This window comes from Somniosus microcephalus, chromosome 12 (genome assembly GCF_052327205.1).
Source record: "Somniosus microcephalus isolate GS21.2 chromosome 12, FLI_Smic_1.0, whole genome shotgun sequence".
Classification (NCBI taxonomy): domain Eukaryota; kingdom Metazoa; phylum Chordata; class Chondrichthyes; order Squaliformes; family Somniosidae; genus Somniosus; species Somniosus microcephalus.
Genome location: NC_140998.1, coordinates 85977011 through 85995822, shown reverse-complemented (window position 1 = coordinate 85995822; position 18812 = coordinate 85977011). Strand labels below are relative to the sequence as shown.

The 18812-nt window shown below is 57.1% G+C and overlaps 1 protein-coding gene across 5 annotated transcripts in view; it reads left to right on the top strand.

Annotated features, from left to right (window-relative positions):
- Positions 1-18812, top strand: part of LOC147109379 (uncharacterized) — a 71990-nt gene that overhangs the window by 10004 nt on the left and 43174 nt on the right. Inside the window, exon 2 of one of the 5 annotated variants that reach the window (XM_086003272.1) lies at positions 6000-9667. The exons of the other annotated variants lie outside the window; for them this stretch is intronic. Coding sequence (XP_085859398.1) covers positions 6490-8001 — 1512 coding nt within the window. The 5' untranslated portion in view covers positions 6000-6489 and the 3' untranslated portion in view covers positions 8002-9667. Of the gene's footprint in view, positions 1-5999; positions 9668-18812 lie in introns of those variants that run through there. 5 annotated transcript variants of the gene reach the window in all.

The following is an 18812-nucleotide window of genomic DNA, read 5'->3' as shown; positions in this document are numbered from 1 at the left end:
CGCGCTCTCTCCTTCCCCCGCGCTGCGCGCTCTCCTTCCCCCGCGCGCGCGCTCTCCTTCCCCCGCGCGCGCGCTCTCTCCTTCCCCCGCGCGCGCGCTCTCCTTCCCCCGCTGCGCGCTCTCTCCTTCCCCCGCGCGCGCTCTCTCCTTCCCCCCGCGCGCGCTCTCTCCTTCCCCCGCGCGCGCGCGCTCTCCTTCCCCCGCGCGCGCTGCGCTCTTCCTTCCCCCGCGCGCGCGCTCTCTCCTTCCCCCGCGCGCGCGCTCTTCCTTCCCCCCGCTGCGCGCGCTCTCCTTCCCCCGCGCGCGCGCGCTCTCCTTCCCCCGCGCGCAGCGCTCTCCTTCCCCCGCGCGCGCGCTCTCCTTCCCCCTGCGCGCGCGCTCTCCTTCCCTTCCCGCGCGCGCGCTCTCCTTCCCCCGCGCGCGCGCTCTTCCTTCCCCCGCGCGCGCGCTCTCCTTCCCCCGCGCGCGCGCTCTCCTTCCCCCCGCGCGCGCGCTCTCTCCTTCCCCCGCTGCGCGCGCTCTCCTTCCCCCGCGCGCGCGCTCTCCTTCCCCCGCGCGCGCGCTCTCTCCTTCCCCCGCGCGCGCGCTCTCTCCTTCCCCCGCGCGCGCTCTCTCCTTCCCCCGCGCGCGCTCTCTCCTTCCCCCGCGCGCGCTCTCTCCTTCCCCCGCGCGCTGCGCTCTCTCCTTCCCCGCGCGCGCGCTCTCTCCTTCCCCGCGCGCGCTCTCTCTCCTTCCCCCGCGCGCGCTCTCTCCTTCCCCCGCGCGCGCTCTCTCCTTCCCCCGCGCGCGCTCTCTCCTTCCCCGCGCGCGCTCTCTCCTTCCCCGCGCGCGCTCTCTCCTTCCCCCGCGCGCGCGCTCTCCTTCCCCCGCGCGCGCTCTCTCCTTCCCCCGCGCGCGCTCTCTCCTTCCCCCGCGCGCGCTCTCTCCTTCCCCGCGCGCGCTCTCTCTCCTTCCCCCGCGCGCTCTCTCTCCTTCCCCCGCGCGCGCTCTCTCCTTCCCCCGCGCGCTCTCTCTCCTTCCCCGCGCGCTCTCTCTCCTTCCCCGCGCTCTCTTCCTTCCCCCGCGCGCTCTCTCTCCTTCCCCCGCGCGCTCTCTCTCCTTCCCCGCGCGCTCTCTCTCCTTCCCCCGCGCGCTCTCTCTCCTTCCCCCGCGCGCTCTCTCTCCTTCCCCCGCGCGCTCTCTCTCCTTCCCCCGCGCGCTCTCTCTCCTTCCCCCGCGCGCTCTCTCTCCTTCCCCCGCGCGCTCTCTCTCCTTCCCCCGCGCGCTCTCTCTCCTTCCCCCGCGCGCGCTCTCTCCTTCCCCCGCGCGCGCTCTCTCCTTCCCCGCGCGCGCTCTCTCTCCTTCCCCCGCGCGCGCTCTCTCCTTCCCCCGCGCGCGCTCTCTCCTTCCCCCGCGCGCGCTCTCTCTCCTTCCCCCGCGCGCTCGCTCTCCTTCCCCCGCGCGCTCGCTCTCCTTCCCCCGCGCGCTCGCTCTCCTTCCCCCCGCGCGCTCGCTCTCCTTCCCCCGCGCGCTCGCTCTCCTTCCCCCGCGCGCTCGCTCTCCTTCCCCCGCGCGCTCGCTCTCCTTCCCCCGCGCGCTCGCTCTCCTTCCCCCGCGCGCTCGCTCTCCTTCCCCCGCGCGCTCGCTCTCCTTCCCCCGCGCGCGCTCTCCTTCCCCGCGCGCGCTCTCCTTCCCGCGCGCTCTCCTTCCCCGCGCGCTCGCCCTCTCCTTCCCCCGCGCGCCGCCCTCTCCTTCCCCCGCGCGCGCCCTCTTCCTTCCCCCGCGCGCGCGCTCTCCTTCCCCCGCGCGCGCGCTCTCCTTCCCCCGCGCGCGCGCTCTCCTTCCCCCGCGCGCGCGCTCTCCTTCCCCCGCGCGCGCTCTCTCCTTCCCCCGCGCGCGCTCTCTCCTTCCCCCGCGCGCGCGCTCTCCTTCCCCCGCGCGCGCGCGCTCCTTCCCCCGCGCGGCGCGCTCCTTCCCCCGCGCGGGCGCGCTCCTTCCCCCGCGCGGGCGCGCTCCTTCCCCCGCGCGGGCGCGCTCCTTCCCCGCGCGCGCGCTCTCCTTCCCCCGCGCGCGCGCTCTCCTTCCCCCGCGCGCGCGCTCTCCTTCCCCCGCGCGCGCGCTCTCCTTCCCCCGCGCGCAGCGCTCTCCTTCCCCCGCGCGCGCGCTCTCCTTCCCCCGCGCGCGCGCTCTCCTTCCCCCGCGCGCGCGCTCTCCTTCCCCCGCGCGCGCGCTCTCCTTCCCCCGCGCGCGCGCTCTCCTTCCCCCGCGCGCGCTCTCTCCTTCCCCCGCGCGCGCTCTCTCCTTCCCCCGCGCGCGCTCTCTCCTTCCCCCGCGCGCGCTCTCTCCTTCCCCCCGCGCGCGCGCTCTCCTTCCCCCGCGCGCGCGCTCTCCTTCCCCCGCGCGCGCGCTCTCCTTCCCCCGCGCGCGCGCTCTCCTTCCCCCGCGCGCGCGCTCTCCTTCCCCCGCGCGCGCGCTCTCCTTCCCCCGCGCGCGCGCTCTCCTTCCCCCGCGCGCGCGCTCTCCTTCCCCCGCGCGCGCGCTCTCCTTCCCCCGCGCGCGCGCTCTCCTTCCCCCGCGCGCGCGCTCTCCTTCCCCCGCGCGCGCGCTCTCCTTCCCCCGCGCGCGCGCTCTCCTTCCCCCGCGCGCGCGCTCTCCTTCCCCCGCGCGCGCGCTCTCCTTCCCCCGCGCGCGCTCTCTCCTTCCCCCGCGCGCGCTCTCTCCTTCCCCCGCGCGCGCTCTCTCCTTCCCCGCGCGCGCTCTCTCCTTCCCCCGCGCGCGCTCTCCTTCCTTCCCCCGCGCGCGCGCTCTCCTTCCCCCGCGCGCGCGCTCCTTCCCCCGCGCGCGCGCTCTCCTTCCCCCGCGCGCGCGCTCTCCTTCCCCCGCGCGCGCGCTCTCCTTCCCCCGCGCGCGCGCTCTCCTTCCCCCGCGCGCGCGCTCTCCTTCCCCCGCGCGCGCGCTCTCCTTCCCCGCGCGCGCGCTCTCCTTCCCCCGCGCGCGCGCTCTCCTTCCCCCGCGCGCGCGCTCTCCTTCCCCCGCGCGCGCGCTCTCCTTCCCCCGCGCGCGCGCTCTCCTTCCCCCGCGCGCGCGCTCTCCTTCCCCCGCGCGCGCTCTCTCCTTCCCCCGCGCGCGCTCTCTCCTTCCCCCGCGCGCGCTCTCTCCTTCCCCCGCGCGCGCTCTCTCCTTCCCCCGCGCGCGCTCTCTCCTTCCCCCGCGCGCGCTCTCTCCTTCCCCCGCGCGCGCTCTCTCCTTCCCCGCGCGCGCTCTCTCCTTCCCCCGCGCGCGCGCTCTCCTTCCCCCGCGCGCGCGCTCTCCTTCCCCCGCGCGCGCTCTCCTTCCCCCGCGCGCGCTCTCTCCTTCCCCCGCGCGCGCTCTCTCCTTCCCCCGCGCGCTCTCTCCTTCCCCCGCGCGCTCTCTCTCCTTCCCCCGCGCGCTCTCTCCTTCCCCCGCGCGCTCTCTCTCCTTCCCCCGCGCGCTCTCTCTCCTTCCCCCGCGCGCTCTCTCTCCTTCCCCCGCGCGCTCTCTCTCCTTCCCCCGCGCGCTCTCTCTCCTTCCCCCCGCGCGCTCTCTCTCCTTCCCCCCGCGCGCTCTCTCTCCTTCCCCCCGCGCGCGCTCTCTCCTTCCCCCCGCGCGCTCTCTCTCCTTCCCCCCGCGCGCTCTCTCTCCTTCCCCGCGCGCTCTCTCTCCTTCCCCCGCGCGCTCTCTCTCCTTCCCCGCGCGCGCTCTCTCTCCTTCCCCCGCGCGCTCTCTCTCCTTCCCCCGCGCGCTCTCTCTCCTTCCCCCGCGCGCTCTCTCTCCTTCCCCCGCGCGCTCTCTCTCCTTCCCCCGCGCGCTCTCTCTCCTTCCCCCGCGCGCTCTCTCTCCTTCCCCCGCGCGCTCTCTCTCCTTCCCCCGCGCGCTCTCTCTCCTTCCCCCGCGCGCTCTCTCTCCTTCCCCCGCGCGCTCTCTCTCCTTCCCCCGCGCGCTCTCTCTCCTTCCCCCGCGCGCTCTCTCTCCTTCCCCCGCGCGCTCTCTCTCCTTCCCCCGCGCGCTCTCTCTCCTTCCCCCGCGCGCTCTCTCTCCTTCCCCCGCGCGCTCTCTCTCCTTCCCCCGCGCGCTCTCTCTCCTTCCCCGCGCGCGCTCTCTCTCCTTCCCCCGCGCGCGCTCTCTCTCCTTCCCCCGCGCGCGCTCTCTCTCCTTCCCCCGCGCGCGCTCTCTCTCCTTCCCCCGCGCGCGCTCTCTCTCCTTCCCCCGCGCGCGCTCTCTCTCCTTCCCCCGCGCGCGCTCTCTCTCCTTCCCCCGCGCGCGCTCTCTCTCCTTCCCCCGCGCGCGCTCTCTCTCCTTCCCCCGCGCGCGCTCTCTCTCCTTCCCCCGCGCGCGCTCTCTCTCCTTCCCCCGCGCGCGCTCTCTCTCCTTCCCCCGCGCGCGCTCGCTCTCCTTCCCCCGCGCGCGCTCGCTCTCCTTCCCCCGCGCGCGCTCGCTCTCCTTCCCCCGCGCGCGCTCGCTCTCCTTCCCCCGCGCGCTCGCTCTCCTTCCCCCCGCGCGCTCGCTCTCCTTCCCCCGCGCGCGCTCGCTCTCCTTCCCCCGCGCGCGCTCGCTCTCCTTCCCCCGCGCGCGCTCGCTCTCCTTCCCCCGCGCGCGCTCGCTCTCCTTCCCCCGCGCGCGCTCGCTCTCCTTCCCCCGCGCGCGCTCGCTCTCCTTCCCCCGCGCGCGCTCGCTCTCCTTCCCCCGCGCGCGCGCTCGCTCTCCTTCCCCCGCGCGCGCGCTCGCTCTCCTTCCCCCGCGCGCGCGCTCGCTCTCCTTCCCCCGCGCGCGCGCTCGCTCTCCTTCCCCCGCGCGCGCGCTCGCTCTCCTTCCCCCGCGCGCGCGCTCGCTCTCCTTCCCCCGCGCGCGCGCTCGCTCTCCTTCCCCCGCGCGCGCGCTCGCTCTCCTTCCCCCGCGCGCGCGCTCGCTCTCCTTCCCCCGCGCGCGCTCGCTCTCCTTCCCCCCGCGCGCGCTCGCTCTCCTTCCCCCGCGCTCGCGCTCTCTCCTTCCCCCGCGCTCTCGCTCTCTCCTTCCCCCGCGCTCTCTCTCTCTCTCCTTCCCTCGCGCTCTCTCTCTCCTTCCCCCGCGCTCGCGCTCTCTCTCTCCTTCCCCCGCGCGCTCTCTCTCTCTCTCCTTCCCTCGCGCTCTCTCTCTCCTTCCCCCGCGCTCGCGCTCTCTCTCTCCTTCCCCCGCGCTCGCGCTCTCTCTCTCCTTCCCCCGCGCTCGCGCTCTCTCTCTCCTTCCCCCGCGCTCGCGCTCTCTCTCTCCTTCCCCCGCGCTCGCGCTCTCTCCTTCCCCCGCGCTCGCGCTCTCTCTCTCCTTCCCCCGCGCTCGCGCTCTCTCTCTCCTTCCCCCGCGCTCTCCTTCCCCCGCGCTCGCTCTCTCTCCTTTCCCCCGCGCTCGCTCTCTCTCTCCTTCCCCCGCGCTCGCTCTCTCTCTCCTTCCCCCGCGCTCGCTCTCTCTCTCCTTCCCCCGCCGCTCTGCTCTCTCTCTCCTTCCCCCGCGCTCGCTCTCTCTCTCCTTCCCCCGCGCTCGCTCTCTCTCTCCTTCCCCCGCGCTCGCTCTCTCTCTCCTTCCCCCGCGCTCGCTCTCTCTCTCCTTCCCCCGCGCTCGCTCTCTCTCTCCTTCCCCCGCGCTCGCTCTCTCTCTCCTTCCCCCGCGCTCGCTCTCTCTCTCCTTCCCCCGCGCTCGCTCGCTCTCTCCTTCCCCCGCGCTCGCTCTCTCTCCTTCCCCCGCGCTCGCTCTCTCTCTCCTTCCCCCGCGCTCGCTCTCTCTCCTTCCCCCGCGTGCGCTCTCTCTCCTTCCCCCGCGCTCTCTCTCTCTCTCTCCTTCCCCCGCTCTCTCGCTCTCTCTCCTTCCCCCGCGCTCTCTCTCTCTCTCTCCTTCCCCCGCTCGCTCGCTCTCTCTATCCTTCCCCCGCTCGCTCTCTCTATCTCTCCTTCCCCCTCTCTCTCTCCTTCACAGACAGACAGACTCATTTTTATATATATATATATATATATAGTATTTTTTCATTACAGCATGCCCCCAAGAAAACGTAGCAGAGTTGGACGCAGCACTTCTGATGCATACCGAAAAAAGGCTCACAGAGCCTTAGAGACTCCTGACCAGACTCAGGCACCAGGCACGTCAAGCTGCTGACCAGGTGAGACATACCCAAGCCAGAGCCTCAGAGACTCCTGACCAGACTCAGGCACACCGCCAATAGACGCATGGCCATTGCCAGAGCTGACATTTGGAATCATTGGCTATGAGCAGCCTTCTCCTATAGACCCACCATCAATTATGAAGCCGACCCCACAGTCATCATTGGCAAGATGACCATCATTTGCCCTTACTGTGGCGCTCTGAAGTGGGAAGGGGAAATTGATGGGATATGCTGCAATGGAGGAAAGGTTAAACTTCCAACACTAACCGCTCCACCTGAACCCCTCCACTCACTTCTGTTGGGCCTAACTCCAGCTTCAAGACATTTCCTCACTCACCAGAAAGTACAACAACTGCTTTGCAATGACCTCTTTTGGTGCAAACCGAGTGCGTGAATCAGGATTTTGCCCAACTTTTAAAGTTCATGGACAGGTGTACCATATAGCTGGCTCCCTACTTCCTCTAACAAACGAAAGACCTCCGTTTCTCCAAATCTACTTCTTGGGTGATGACGAAGAGCAAGCCAATCACCGCAGGGAAGCTGCAGTTCTCCCCGCACAACAACACCAAATCCAGATTCAAACTTTGCTTGGGTTACAGGAGATGCTTCATCAGCAAAACCCATATGTCAAGAGTTTGAAAACAGACATCGAAAAAACTACAAATGAAGACCTCAAAGTTGTCATCAAAGCTGACAAGACTCCTGCAGGTGAACATGAGCGACGCTTCAATGCTCCGACCACCAATGAAGTTGCCATTGTCATTGTGGGCCAAGAATTTGAACAACGGGACATTGTCTTGCATCTGAGAGGTGGTCCACTCAAAAGAATTTCTGAGCTTCACAGGTCATATGATCCTCTGCAATATCCGCTTTTGTTTTGCCATGGGGAAGATGGATATGATGCCTATAACAAGATCCCACATGTTGACCCCAAAACTGGTGTGCTACCTACAGCCCAAAGACAAAAGATGGTATCTGCCATGGAATTCTATTCATACAGGCTGATGGAACGACAAACTGCTTCAAACCACCTGCTTCAGTGCGGAGGACTTCTCCACCAGTTCCTCACTGACATGTATGCAAAAATGGAAGGAGAGCGGCTTAATTGGTTCCAGAATAACCAAAATCAGTTGAGAGTAACAGACTACATACACTTGCGAGATGCTGTGGCCAATGATGGCAACACTGAGGACATTGGTCAACTGGTCATCCTACCATCCACCTTCGTTGGAGGTCCTAGGTACATGCATGAGCACACGCAAGATGCCATGACCTATGTCAGAAACTATGGAAGACCTGACCTCTTCATCACCATGACTTGCAATCCCCAATGGCAGGAGTTCCCACCCAAAGCTGGTACTGAAAGGTATGACCTCATAGCACAGGTCTTCAACCTCAAAGTTAAAAAACTGATCAAACTCCTGACTGTGGGCAGACTTTTTAGTGTACACCATTGCTACATGTACAGCATTGAGTGGCAGAAGAGAGGACTTCCTCATGTTCATCTTTTACTCTGGCTTCAGGCAAAGATTCACCCCAATCAAGTTGATTCCTTCATCTCTGCAGAGCTACCCAATAAGGACACGGATCCAATCCTCTTTGATGTTGTTGTAAAGAATATGATTCATGGTCCTTGTGGGCGACACAACCCTCCTTCTCCCTGCATGAAAAAGAATGCCTGTACAAAAGGGTACCCAAAGCCACTCCGCGAAGAAACTCAGCATGGGGATAATGGCTATCCTTTGTACAGGAGAAGGGGCAAAGAGAGTGGAGGTTTCTGCACTGAAATACGAATGCGGAATCAGCAATCTAGCGACTCTGGTCAACCTGGTCAGTCAAATCAGACGACAGCAAAGACAGACATTGGAAGTTGACAACCGTTGGATTGTTCCTTATTGTCCACTCCTATCCAGGCTCTTCAAATGTCACATCAATGTGGAGTACTGCTACTCAGTTAAGTCTATCAAATATGTGTGCAAGTACATCCATAAGGGCAGTGACCAAGCTGTCTTTGATCTTCAACGGGCTGGAGAGCAGAATAAAAATGATGAGATCACCACACATCTGATGGGCCGTTACATCTGCAGCAATGGGGCAGCCTGGTGAACTTTTGGATTTGACATCCACAAGCGTTACCCCACTGTCACTAAATTGGATGTTCACCTGCAAAATGGAGAGGGTTTTATTCCGACCAGGACATGCCAGCCAACGTGCCGAGGAACCTCCAAGGACAAAACTTGCAGCATTCTTTGAGTTGTGCCAAACGAATGACTTTACCAAGACACTTCTGTATCATCAGGTGCCCAAGTACTACACCTGGCAGCCAAACAAGACATGGCGGGCTCGGCGCCCTGGACCCGGTCAGAAGGAAGTTCCTGGTCATACAGGGGTGTACTCATCAGATGCACTTGGCAGAGTCTACACGGTCCATCCAAACAACACCGAGTGCTTTCACCTTCGTCTACTCCTCCATGAGGTTGCTGGCCCTACATCTTTTAATGACCTCAAGACTGTCACTGGCCATCTCTGTGACTCCTTTCAAGAAGCTTGCCGCAGGAGAGGACTCATTGAGGATGACATTCATTGGCATGCAACGATGACAGAAGCTGCTCTGTCTTACTCCGCCAATCGGCTATGAAATCTCTTTGCCATTATAATTGCCCTCTGCAGCCCTTCCAACCCGATGCAGTTGTGGGAAGATCACAAAGGCAGCCTCACAGAAGATATCTTACACCAACTCAGGACAGCCAACCCCACAATGACGCTGAACTTCACTGATGCAATGTTCAGTCAGGTATTGATCCTTTTGGAGGACAAGACTTTGGCATTGACTGGCAAGTCTGTGACTCAGTTGAACCTTCCATCTCTGAATAGGATTGATTCTCCAGGTCTCAGCAGAGAGGTCCTCAGGGAAACCACCTACAATGTTGAGGAACTGACCACCTTTGTCACCGTCACTGAACCGAAATTGGTTCCAGACCAGAAAGAGACATACAGGTTGGTTGTGGATATGGTGGAAAACAATGCAGGTGGCATTATCTTCCTCGATGCACCTGGTGGAACAGGAAAGACATTCCTGATCAATCTTTTATTGGCCATGGTTTGCTCTAAGGGATACATTGCACTGGCTGTTGCCTCATCAGGAATCGCTGCAACTCTTTTCCAAGGAGGTCGCACTGCCCACTCAACCTTTGCTCTCCCTCTGGATCTGACAACACAAGAACACCCAGTGTGTCACATTACCAAAGGAACTGCTGCTGCTGAGCTGCTTCAAAAGTCCAAACGCATTGTGTGGGATGAGTGTACAAAGGCCCACAAGAGGGTACTTGAAGCACTCAACAGCACTCTTCAAGATCTGAGAGGCTGCATACCTACTACAAGATTACAAAATCACTCTGTACAATACCAACCCTATTGGGTTTGCAAACCTTTACCAGAGGGAGTATTCACTCAGTCTTTGGTTGTAACTCCAGCATATTGTCAAATGTTCTATTGTTCTACATTATTGGAATAAATGTTCACTGTTGATTTCTAAACTGACCTCTAAATGCCTCAGATAGAATCTTTTATTTCCCTATTCAACTCATACACTGAAACTTTGTGAATAATGTAATATCACTCCTGGGTGCTTAGGAAGAGTTCTTCAATCCCAACAGTTTAAAAAACAGTTTTATAAACGTGCCACAGAGTTCTTGAGTTCCCTCGGCACCGCCGGGCACTCCAGCTAGTACATTCATATTTTTAACCATTTCCTTTGTTACAAATGCCTTAAATATACCACATATAAATACATTCCCCATTATAGCTTCTATAATCCTCCTTTTCAAATGCACCATCCAGCTTCCCATGAGCACTGCTGTGCCAGATCCATAATGTTTATTAAAACTGTTTTATTATATTTATATCTCTCTCCCTCTCCCCTCTCCCCCTCTTGTATACAGTCCCTCTTTGTATTGCACTTGACATTGTCCTGATTTTGTCTCACAATTGCCATCAGTCTTTCTAATTGTTGCAATGCTGTGATTTCAGCCTTCCTAGCTGAACCTTTCAGTTGGATGGTGCTGAGGCACCAGTCTTTACATACACTTTAACATTGGCTAGTGTAGATCACAATGTATTCCTATTCCTAGGCATGACTCCCAGGTCAGAAGGCCCATTACCTTCTGTTTTTGTTCTTCTTACCCATGTTTTTCAAAAGGCCTGTTAATGTATTACATTTGTTTTTTTCCCCATTCTATTTTTTTTCAGTTCCAGAGTTGCAGTTCATTTTTTTATTTCTTAGCCTCCCTCTCCAAAGCTCCATTGCACGCTGTTCATGTTTGCTTGTACGGCTCCTGCTCTTCCCCCCACCCCCAGCAAAGCTTGCAAGCTCCCAAACATCTCTCTCAGCCAAGGTAGCCTTCCTTCTCCTTTCCCTCCCCAGTTCAAAACAGTGTGAACCTCACACTTCAAAACTCATGTTCCTGGCCCAAACCAAGAACTGTCTACTGTTTGTATTTACACAGTAACACTTTCCCAAGGTCATGGGGAAGCTCCCCCCACAGTAAGACCCAGTTTCTGGTTAGTGATAGGAATATGTCTTTTGAAGTGTGAAAACAGTTCTATTGTCAGCCTCCCTATCATTTTGAGGAAGCACCTGAAGTCCAAAAATTTCAAATAACAGACTTTCCCAAACCTGAAAAAGACATGAAGGGCGTGTAATTGAAGGCTTACAGCCTTCGTTCTCCATCATCTTCTCACCCCATGATCATGCCTTCCCATTCCTGACTCTTCCCCTGCCATTGCTCTTGCCACTTGCTCCTATCCTAAGCAACCTTCTCTCTTCCACCTTTTCCACACTTTCCTACACATTTTGCGGCTCCTGCCCTAAACACATCCCTCCCTACCACAGTACTGCCAGGGTCTAGCACCTCCATCCAGTTCAACCAAACCAAGGACCCCCATGCCAACTACTGTGTAAAGCTGCTACCTATCTGGAACTGCAAACAGTCATAGAGTTATACAGCACGGATAGAGGCCCTTCGGCCCATCGTGTCCGCGCCGGCCATCACGCCCTGTCTAATCTAATCCCATATTCCAGCATTTGGTCCGTAGCCTTGTATGCTATGGCATTTCAAGTGCTCATCCAAATGCTTCTTGAATGTTGTGAGGGTTCCAGCCTCCACAACCCTTTCAGGCAGTGAGTTCCAGACTCCAACCACCCTCTGGGTGAAAAAGTTCTTTCTCAAATCCCCTCTAAACCTCCCGCCCTTTACCTTGAATCTATGCCCCCTAGTTATTGACCCTTCTACTAAGGGAAAAAGCTCCTTAGTATCCATCCTATCTATGCCCCTCATAATTTTGTACACCTCAATCATGTCCCCCCTCAGCCTCCTCTGCTCCAAGGAAAACAAACCCAATCTGCCCAGTCTTTCTTCATAGCTGAAGCGTTCCAGTCCTGGTAGCATCCTGGTGAATCTCCTCTGCACCCTCTCCAAAGCTATCACATCCTTCCTGTAGTGTGGCGACCAGAACTGCACACAGTATTCCAGCTGTGGCCTAACCAGTGTTTTATACAGCTCCATCATAACCTCCTTGCTCTTATATTCTGTGCCTCGGCTAATGAAGGCAAGTATCCCATATGCCTTTTTTACCACCTTATCCACCTGTTCCGCCGCCTTCAGGGATCTGTGTACTTGCACACCCAGATCCCTCTGACCCTCCATCTTGCCTAGGGTCTTACCATTCATTGTGTATTCCCTTGCCTTGTTAGTCCCCCCAAAGTGCATCACCTCGCACTTTTCCGGGTTAAATTCCATTTGCCACTGTTCCGCCCATCTGACCAACCCATCTATATCGTCCTGCAGACTGAGACTACCCTCCTCGCTATTTACCACCCTAGCAATTTTTGTATCATCCGCGAACAGTCTCCCACCATTGTGTGTATCCTGGGCTTTTAAAAAGGGTAAGAGCTACATCAGTTTTAAAAATATATATATTATTGGGGACATTCATTTACGGTTTTTGTGGAAACCACTGTCGTGAATCCAAGAATAGTGTGGAACAATTTCACATTCGGTCATTATAAATCAGTTGTCTAGGTAATACATTGTGTGTTACGTGGAATAATGCTCCCATTATAAAACAGTGACGCTTCCAACTTGCCTTGAGTAACGCCATGGACTGGCTATTAGATGCTAAATAAGTCTAGTGACAATGCTGTTTTTGGAGGCTGACGATTTGTGCTCTATGCGCCCTCTCTTGCTCAGCAACAATGTAAATGTGGCTACTTATTTGCACAACTGCTAAACGTGAAGTCACAAACTTCTTGCTGGATGTTTGGTAAAGTATGCAAACTTTGCAAACCCATCATTCTGCTTTACTAAAATTAGTAATTGCTGCAGTAGGAAAGAGGTGCAAAATTACTTTGACAACACATCTGAATTCTAACAGGTGCCTCTTTTGAATCAAATGTGTGTCACTATTAGAAACAACTGTTGATGTCACTATGTATGAGGATGTTAACTCTGAATTTTCAGGGCAGCTTCCTAGTGGTTCTCGCCTATTCCGAGGTATGAATCAGTCACCTGCAGCATCCAGGCTCCACTTGTTCTGATCCAATTACCTATGCCTTTTTCAAGGTGCATTTATTAATCCGTTTAAGATCAGTGCTATTGAGATTCTACTATCAGCAGTCTGTAAATTTATAATAACAATTATTTGCTAGTGCCATCCTTTATTAATTTGAGTGAAGGAGTATTCTGCAGCTGTTTTCCTGCCTACTTGCAATTATGGTGACTGTGTATATGGCAGGAGATGGGACAACAGGAACATTATTACAACTTGTTTTTAGTTTTAACAGATTTTGAATAACTAAGTTGTAGAGGAGACTAGGTGGTGGTGTTAATACACACTCTTTTTGCCTATCACATTTGGATTTGAAACCATCCCAGATTAATGAGAGAGAACTCAGTCTGTACCTTTCTTGTATCTTCTGGGCATGTGCCCACAGCACAAAACTGGCAGTCTGAGACCAGTGGGATGGTTAGTTGGGAGATGGAAACTTCCACACTGTTGTAGTGCTTTTCTATGATCTTGGATAAATAGCATCAAGAAACATATCTGTGATATTGCTTTAAGTATCTGGGCTTGGTGAAATCTGCCTAGTTATACAAGGGAAGGGATGGGTTACATAGAATGACACAGAATGTAGTGCACTGAGACAGGCCATTTGGCCCAACTGGTCCATGCTGATGTTTATGCTCCTCGTGGGCCTCCACTAACCCTACTTTATCTAACCCTATCAACATATCCTTCTATTCCTTTCTCCTCACGTGTTTATCTAGCTTCCCCTTAAATGCATCTGTTATTCACCTCAACTACTCCTTGTGTAGCGAGTTCCACATTATAACCACTCTCTGGGTAAAGAAGTTTCTCCTGAATTCCCTATTGCATTAATTAGTGACTATCTTATATTTATGGTCCCTAATTTCGGTCTTCCCCACAAGTGGAAATATCTTCTTTGCGTCTACCCTATTTCAAACCCATTCGTAACCTTAAAAGACCTCTATCAGGTCACCCCTCTTCTCTTTTCTAGAGAAAAGAGCCCCAGCCTGTTCAATCTTTCCTGATGGATATAACCTCTCAGTTCTGGTATCCTCCTGTAAATCTTTTTTGTGCTTTCTCCAGTGCCTCTCCTTATAATATGGAGACCAGAACTGTTCACAGTCCTCCAAGTGTGGTCTAACCAAGGTTGTATGCAAGTTTAACATAACTTTTCTGCTTTTCAATTCTATCCCTCTAGAAATGAACCCCAGTGCTTTGTTTGCTTTTTTTATGGCCTTATTAACTTGTGTCACTACTTTTAGTGATTTGTGTATCTGTACCACTAGATCCCTTTGCTCCTCTACCCCATTTAGACTTTTATTTTCCAAGGAGTATGTGGCCTCCTTATTCTTCATACCAAAATGCACAACCTCACACTTGTCTATATTGAAATTAATTTGCCAATTATGCATCCATTCTGCAAGTTTATTAATGTCTTGTTTTTTATCGCAGTCATACTCAGTATTCAGTATACCTTCCAATTTGGTGGCATCTGAATATTTTTGAAATTGTACTTCCTATTCCATATCTATCTATATTATTTTATATATTATATATATATAACGGTATGTCTCTCTGTCTGTCTTTCTGTCTCTCTGTCCGGCTATACAATCAAAAGTTATAGAGCGTACCTACACGTGTGTTACATCAAAAGAAAGCTTACGATTCCAGAACGGTCGTAAGCGTATTTACGTTTCGGTGAGACAAAAATTGCGCCCGCAGTATCCAAAAAACGTTCAAAATTCCGCTCATTATCTGCTCATTAGCATTGAGTGACATCGAGGTCGACCAATCGTACGGTCGAGCGACCCGACGGTCGACCAATAGCTGCGTGGCGGGGGCGGGTTCCTGGCGCGTGCGGGCGGGCCCTCCTAGAGTCGAGTGACGGGACGATTGACCAATCCTACGCTTCGGTGACCTGACGGTCGACCAATCGGTGCGTGTGTGGGCGGGCCTTATCGTTCTGAACCGAGGTGAGTCGCCGCCATCTTGATTCCAAACTTTTCATTTTTTTTTCCCGCTTTCTGCATGTTTATTTTCAAATCTACATTTCCACCAAAAAAAAAAGTTGCTTTTAAAACACACATTGTTTTTAAAAAAGTTAATTCATTTGTAAATCTTTTTTCTAACCCCTCTAATTTTCCTACCTTTCACCGTTTTTGTAGGCAGGCCTCGAAGCCTGGGCGTCTGTTGCCCAGCCACGCCCGAGCTACGCACCGGCCATCCCGCTGGGCCCGATTCTAAACCAGCGGCCAGCCATCTTGGTAAAGGCTGGCTAGGCTCACTGCAGCCTCCTCACGCTTCATTCGCGCTCGCGCTGCACGGCGCACGTGCACCTCCACACACAGCGCGGCCAGAGGGAAGCGAGCAGGTTAGCGGGGGGGTGGGGCAGGGCTTGGGAGGGGAGGGGGAGCGGAGAGGGTTACCCCGGCAACCGGGCTCGCCAGCCGCAATCGGCCGTCTCAAGCCGCGGCCTGGTCCCGGAGATCGGGAGGTGGAGAGGGGAGAAGGGTTACCAAGGCAACCGGGCCCGGCCAGCCGCAATCGGCTGTCTCAAGCCGCCTCAGGCCTGGCCTCGGGAGGGCGGGGCTCGGGCTCACCGGGGCGCTGCGCTCGGCATGTCAGTGCGTGGGGCGGCACGGAGCTCAGCGGAGCCATCGCCGGCAGAGGGGAGAGAGTCTGCTGGCTCCCCCCCTCCCTTTCCCCTCCCCTTCCTCCTCCCCCTCCCCTTCCTCTTCCTCCCCCCCTCCCCCTCTTCCTCCCCCCTCCCCCTCTTCCTCCCCCCCTGCCCCTCTTCCTCCCCCCCTGCCCCTCTTCCTCCCCCCCTGCCCCTCTTCCTCCCCCCCTGCCCCTCTTCCTCCCCCCCTGCCCCTCTTCCTCCCCCCCTGCCCCTCTTCCTCCCCCCCCGCCCCTCTTCCTCCCCCCCCTGCCCCTCTTCCTCCCCCCCTGCCCCTCTTCCTCCCCCCCTGCCCCTCTTCCTCCCCCCCTGCCCCTCTTCCTCCCCCCCTGCCCCTCTTCCTCCCCCCCTGCCCCTCTTCCTCCCCCCCCTGCCCCTCTTCCTCCCCCCCCTGCCCCTCTTCCTCCCCCCCCTGCCCCTCTTCCTCCCCCCCCTGCCCCTCTTCCTCCCCCCCCTGCCCCTCTTCCTCCCCCCCCTGCCCCTCTTCCTCCCCCCCCTGCCCCTCTTCCTCCCCCCCTGCCCCTCTTCCTCCCCCCCTGCCCCTCTTCCTCCCCCCCCTGCCCCTCTTCCCCCCCCCTGCCCCTCTTCCTCCCCCCTGCCCCTCTTCCTCCCCCCCCTGCCCCTCTTCCTCCCCCCCTGCCCCTCTTCCTCCCCCCCTGCCCCTCTTCCTCCCCCCCTGCCCCTCTTCCTCCCCCCCTGCCCCTCTTCCTCCCCCCCTGCCCCTCTTCCTCCCCCCCTGCCCCTCTTCCTCCCCCCCTGCCCCTCTTCCTCCCCCCCCTGCCCCTCTTCCTCCCCCCCTGCCCCTCTTCCTCCCCCCCTGCCCCTCTTCCTCCTCCCCCTGCCCCTCTTCCTCCTCCCCCTGCCCCTCTTCCTCCCCCCCCTGCCCCTCTTCCTCCCCCCCCTGCCCCTCTTCCTCCCCCCCCGCCCCTCTTCCTCCCCCCCCCGCCCCTCTTCCTCCCCCCCCGCCCCTCTTCCTCCCCCCCCCGCCCCTCTTCCTCCCCCCCCCGCCCCTCTTCCTCCCCCCCCGCCCCTCTTCCTCCCCCCCCTGCCCCTCTTCCTCCCCCCCTCCCCCCATTTCCATTACCTTTCCTACTACTGACGTTAAGCTAACTGGTCTATGTTCCCTGGACTTGTTCTAACTCCATTTTTAAATATAAGAATTGCATTAACTGTCTGGCACTATTCCCTTTTCTAACGAAATTTTATATATATGTAATAATGCCTCTGCTATTGCTTCCCTAATTCCTTTTAATATGCATGGATGCAATTCCATCCGGACCAGGGGTTTTATCCTCTCTAAGTTTGATTAGTTTATCAACTATCTCCTGCCTCCCCGCCACCTTCTATCTGAAATGTTGTTATATCTTTTTGATCTCTTGTATCATGACCACCCTGTTCATGTCCCCGATTTCAATCGCTCTACCATTAGTGGCTGTGCTTTCAACCGTGTAGGCCCTAATCTCTGCAATTCCTTCCCTAAACCTCTCCGCCTCTCTACCTTTCTTTCCTTCTTTAAGACGCTCCTTAAAGACCTCTTTGACCAAGCCTGCTCTAACATCTTGATGCGCTATCAATTACTCATAAAAGACTGAGAGAAGAGTAACTAAAGGCTTTTATTAACAACAGAATGGAGGTCTGCCTCGAGTGGTCGACCGGTCCAGGATACAAGGGCTGGGGAGCAGTCACCTTTATACTAGGACCTGTGGGAGGAGTCAGCCGAGGCATGTCCAGGCATGTACACAGTGGAATACAAACAGGACAAACAGGAATACAAACAGTGGTTTACCACACATCTTACGTGGCTCTGTGTCAAATTTTGTTTGATAACACTCCTGTGAAGCACCTTGGGACGTTTTATTACTTTAAAGGCACTGTATAAACACAAGTTGTTGGCAAATACTGAGGCAAAGTAACTATTCAATATTTCTGCCATTTTGCTGTTATTTCTTGTGAGTTTATCTTGTGCATCCCTTAGTGGTCCTATCCCCAGCTTGATTTTTCTTTTGTTATTTATGCGTCTGTAGAATACTTTACTATTTCTTTTGATAATCCTTGATGAATTTAATTTCGTGGTTCTGTCGCAATGGGAAACTGAAATTACTGCGCATGCTTGTTTCTAGCCCTCTTACCTCCCAATAAATGGGGTGGCATGTGCCAGCAATTACAACCCTTTGGCTCGCATGTTTCTCTTTTTCCCCTCATACCTTCTCCAAGCTTACCGAGTCCATGGGACCTGCCTCCTGTTCCCTCGACCCTATTTCCCACCTCACTTCCTGGCCCCCATGTTAGCTGATATTGTTAATGGCTCTTTCTCCTCGGATACTGTCCCCCTCCCCTTCAAATCTGCTGTCATCACCTCTCCTGAAAAAAACAACCCCTTGACCCCTCTGTCCTTGCAAATTACTGCCCCATCTTCAATCTCCCTTTCCTCTCAAGTCCTTGAACGTGTTACCACCTCCCAAATTCATGCCCATCTTTCCTGCAGTGCCATGCTTAAACCCCTCCAGTCAGGTTTATGCCACTGTCATAGTACTGAAACAGCCCTTATCAAAATCATAAATGGCTTCCTACTGGTGAACTATCCCTCCTCATTCGACTCCACCGCCTTTGATACGGCTGACCACACCATCCATGGTTCTGCTCTTGCCTATCTAGCCAGAGAATCTCCTGAAATGGCTTCTCTTCACGCCCCCACACTTGCCTTTGGAGACCCCAAGGAGCTATCCTTGGCCCCCTACTATTTCTCATCTATATGCTGCCCCTCAGTGACATCATCTGAACACACAATGTCAGGTTCCACATGTACGCTGACGACACCCATCCTACTCTCCAACTTTCCATTGTAGTGTGCCTGCTGGGGACTAATCTTGCCAACCTCCTTCCCATCCCACTCGGCCCTCTTACACTGACCCCGTGGACTCTGCCAGTGGATCAACAATCGCCACATCTCTCTCCAGAACGTTCGTTCACCTACGAACAAGGCACTTTCCATCCATGACCTTATTGTGCATGATTGTATTGGCACCTTGATCTTATTGGCTCCTGGGTGATGACACCTTGGCCCCCTCTGAAACCTCCCCGCATGGTTATACCATCCACCACCTGCCCCACCCAAACAGCCTTAGTGGCGGTGTTGTCCTCTAAAATCCTTGTTCTCTATCCCCCCCACCCAAGCCTCACGGCAAGTTTCTCACTGAGATAGCCTCACTGCTTTCCTTCTCTGCCTCTACTGATTTTCATCCTCTGTCTCCGCTCACCCTGCCATCTCTCCTGAGTTCACTGCTGTTTTGTCCTCCTATAATCTCTCCCTCCCATATTCACAGCCACCTCCTTGACCATGCCATCTCAAGTGGCCTCTCTATTCCCATCGTCTCAATCACAGACATTGCCATCTCTGATCACTTTCTTGTCTGCCTCACCACT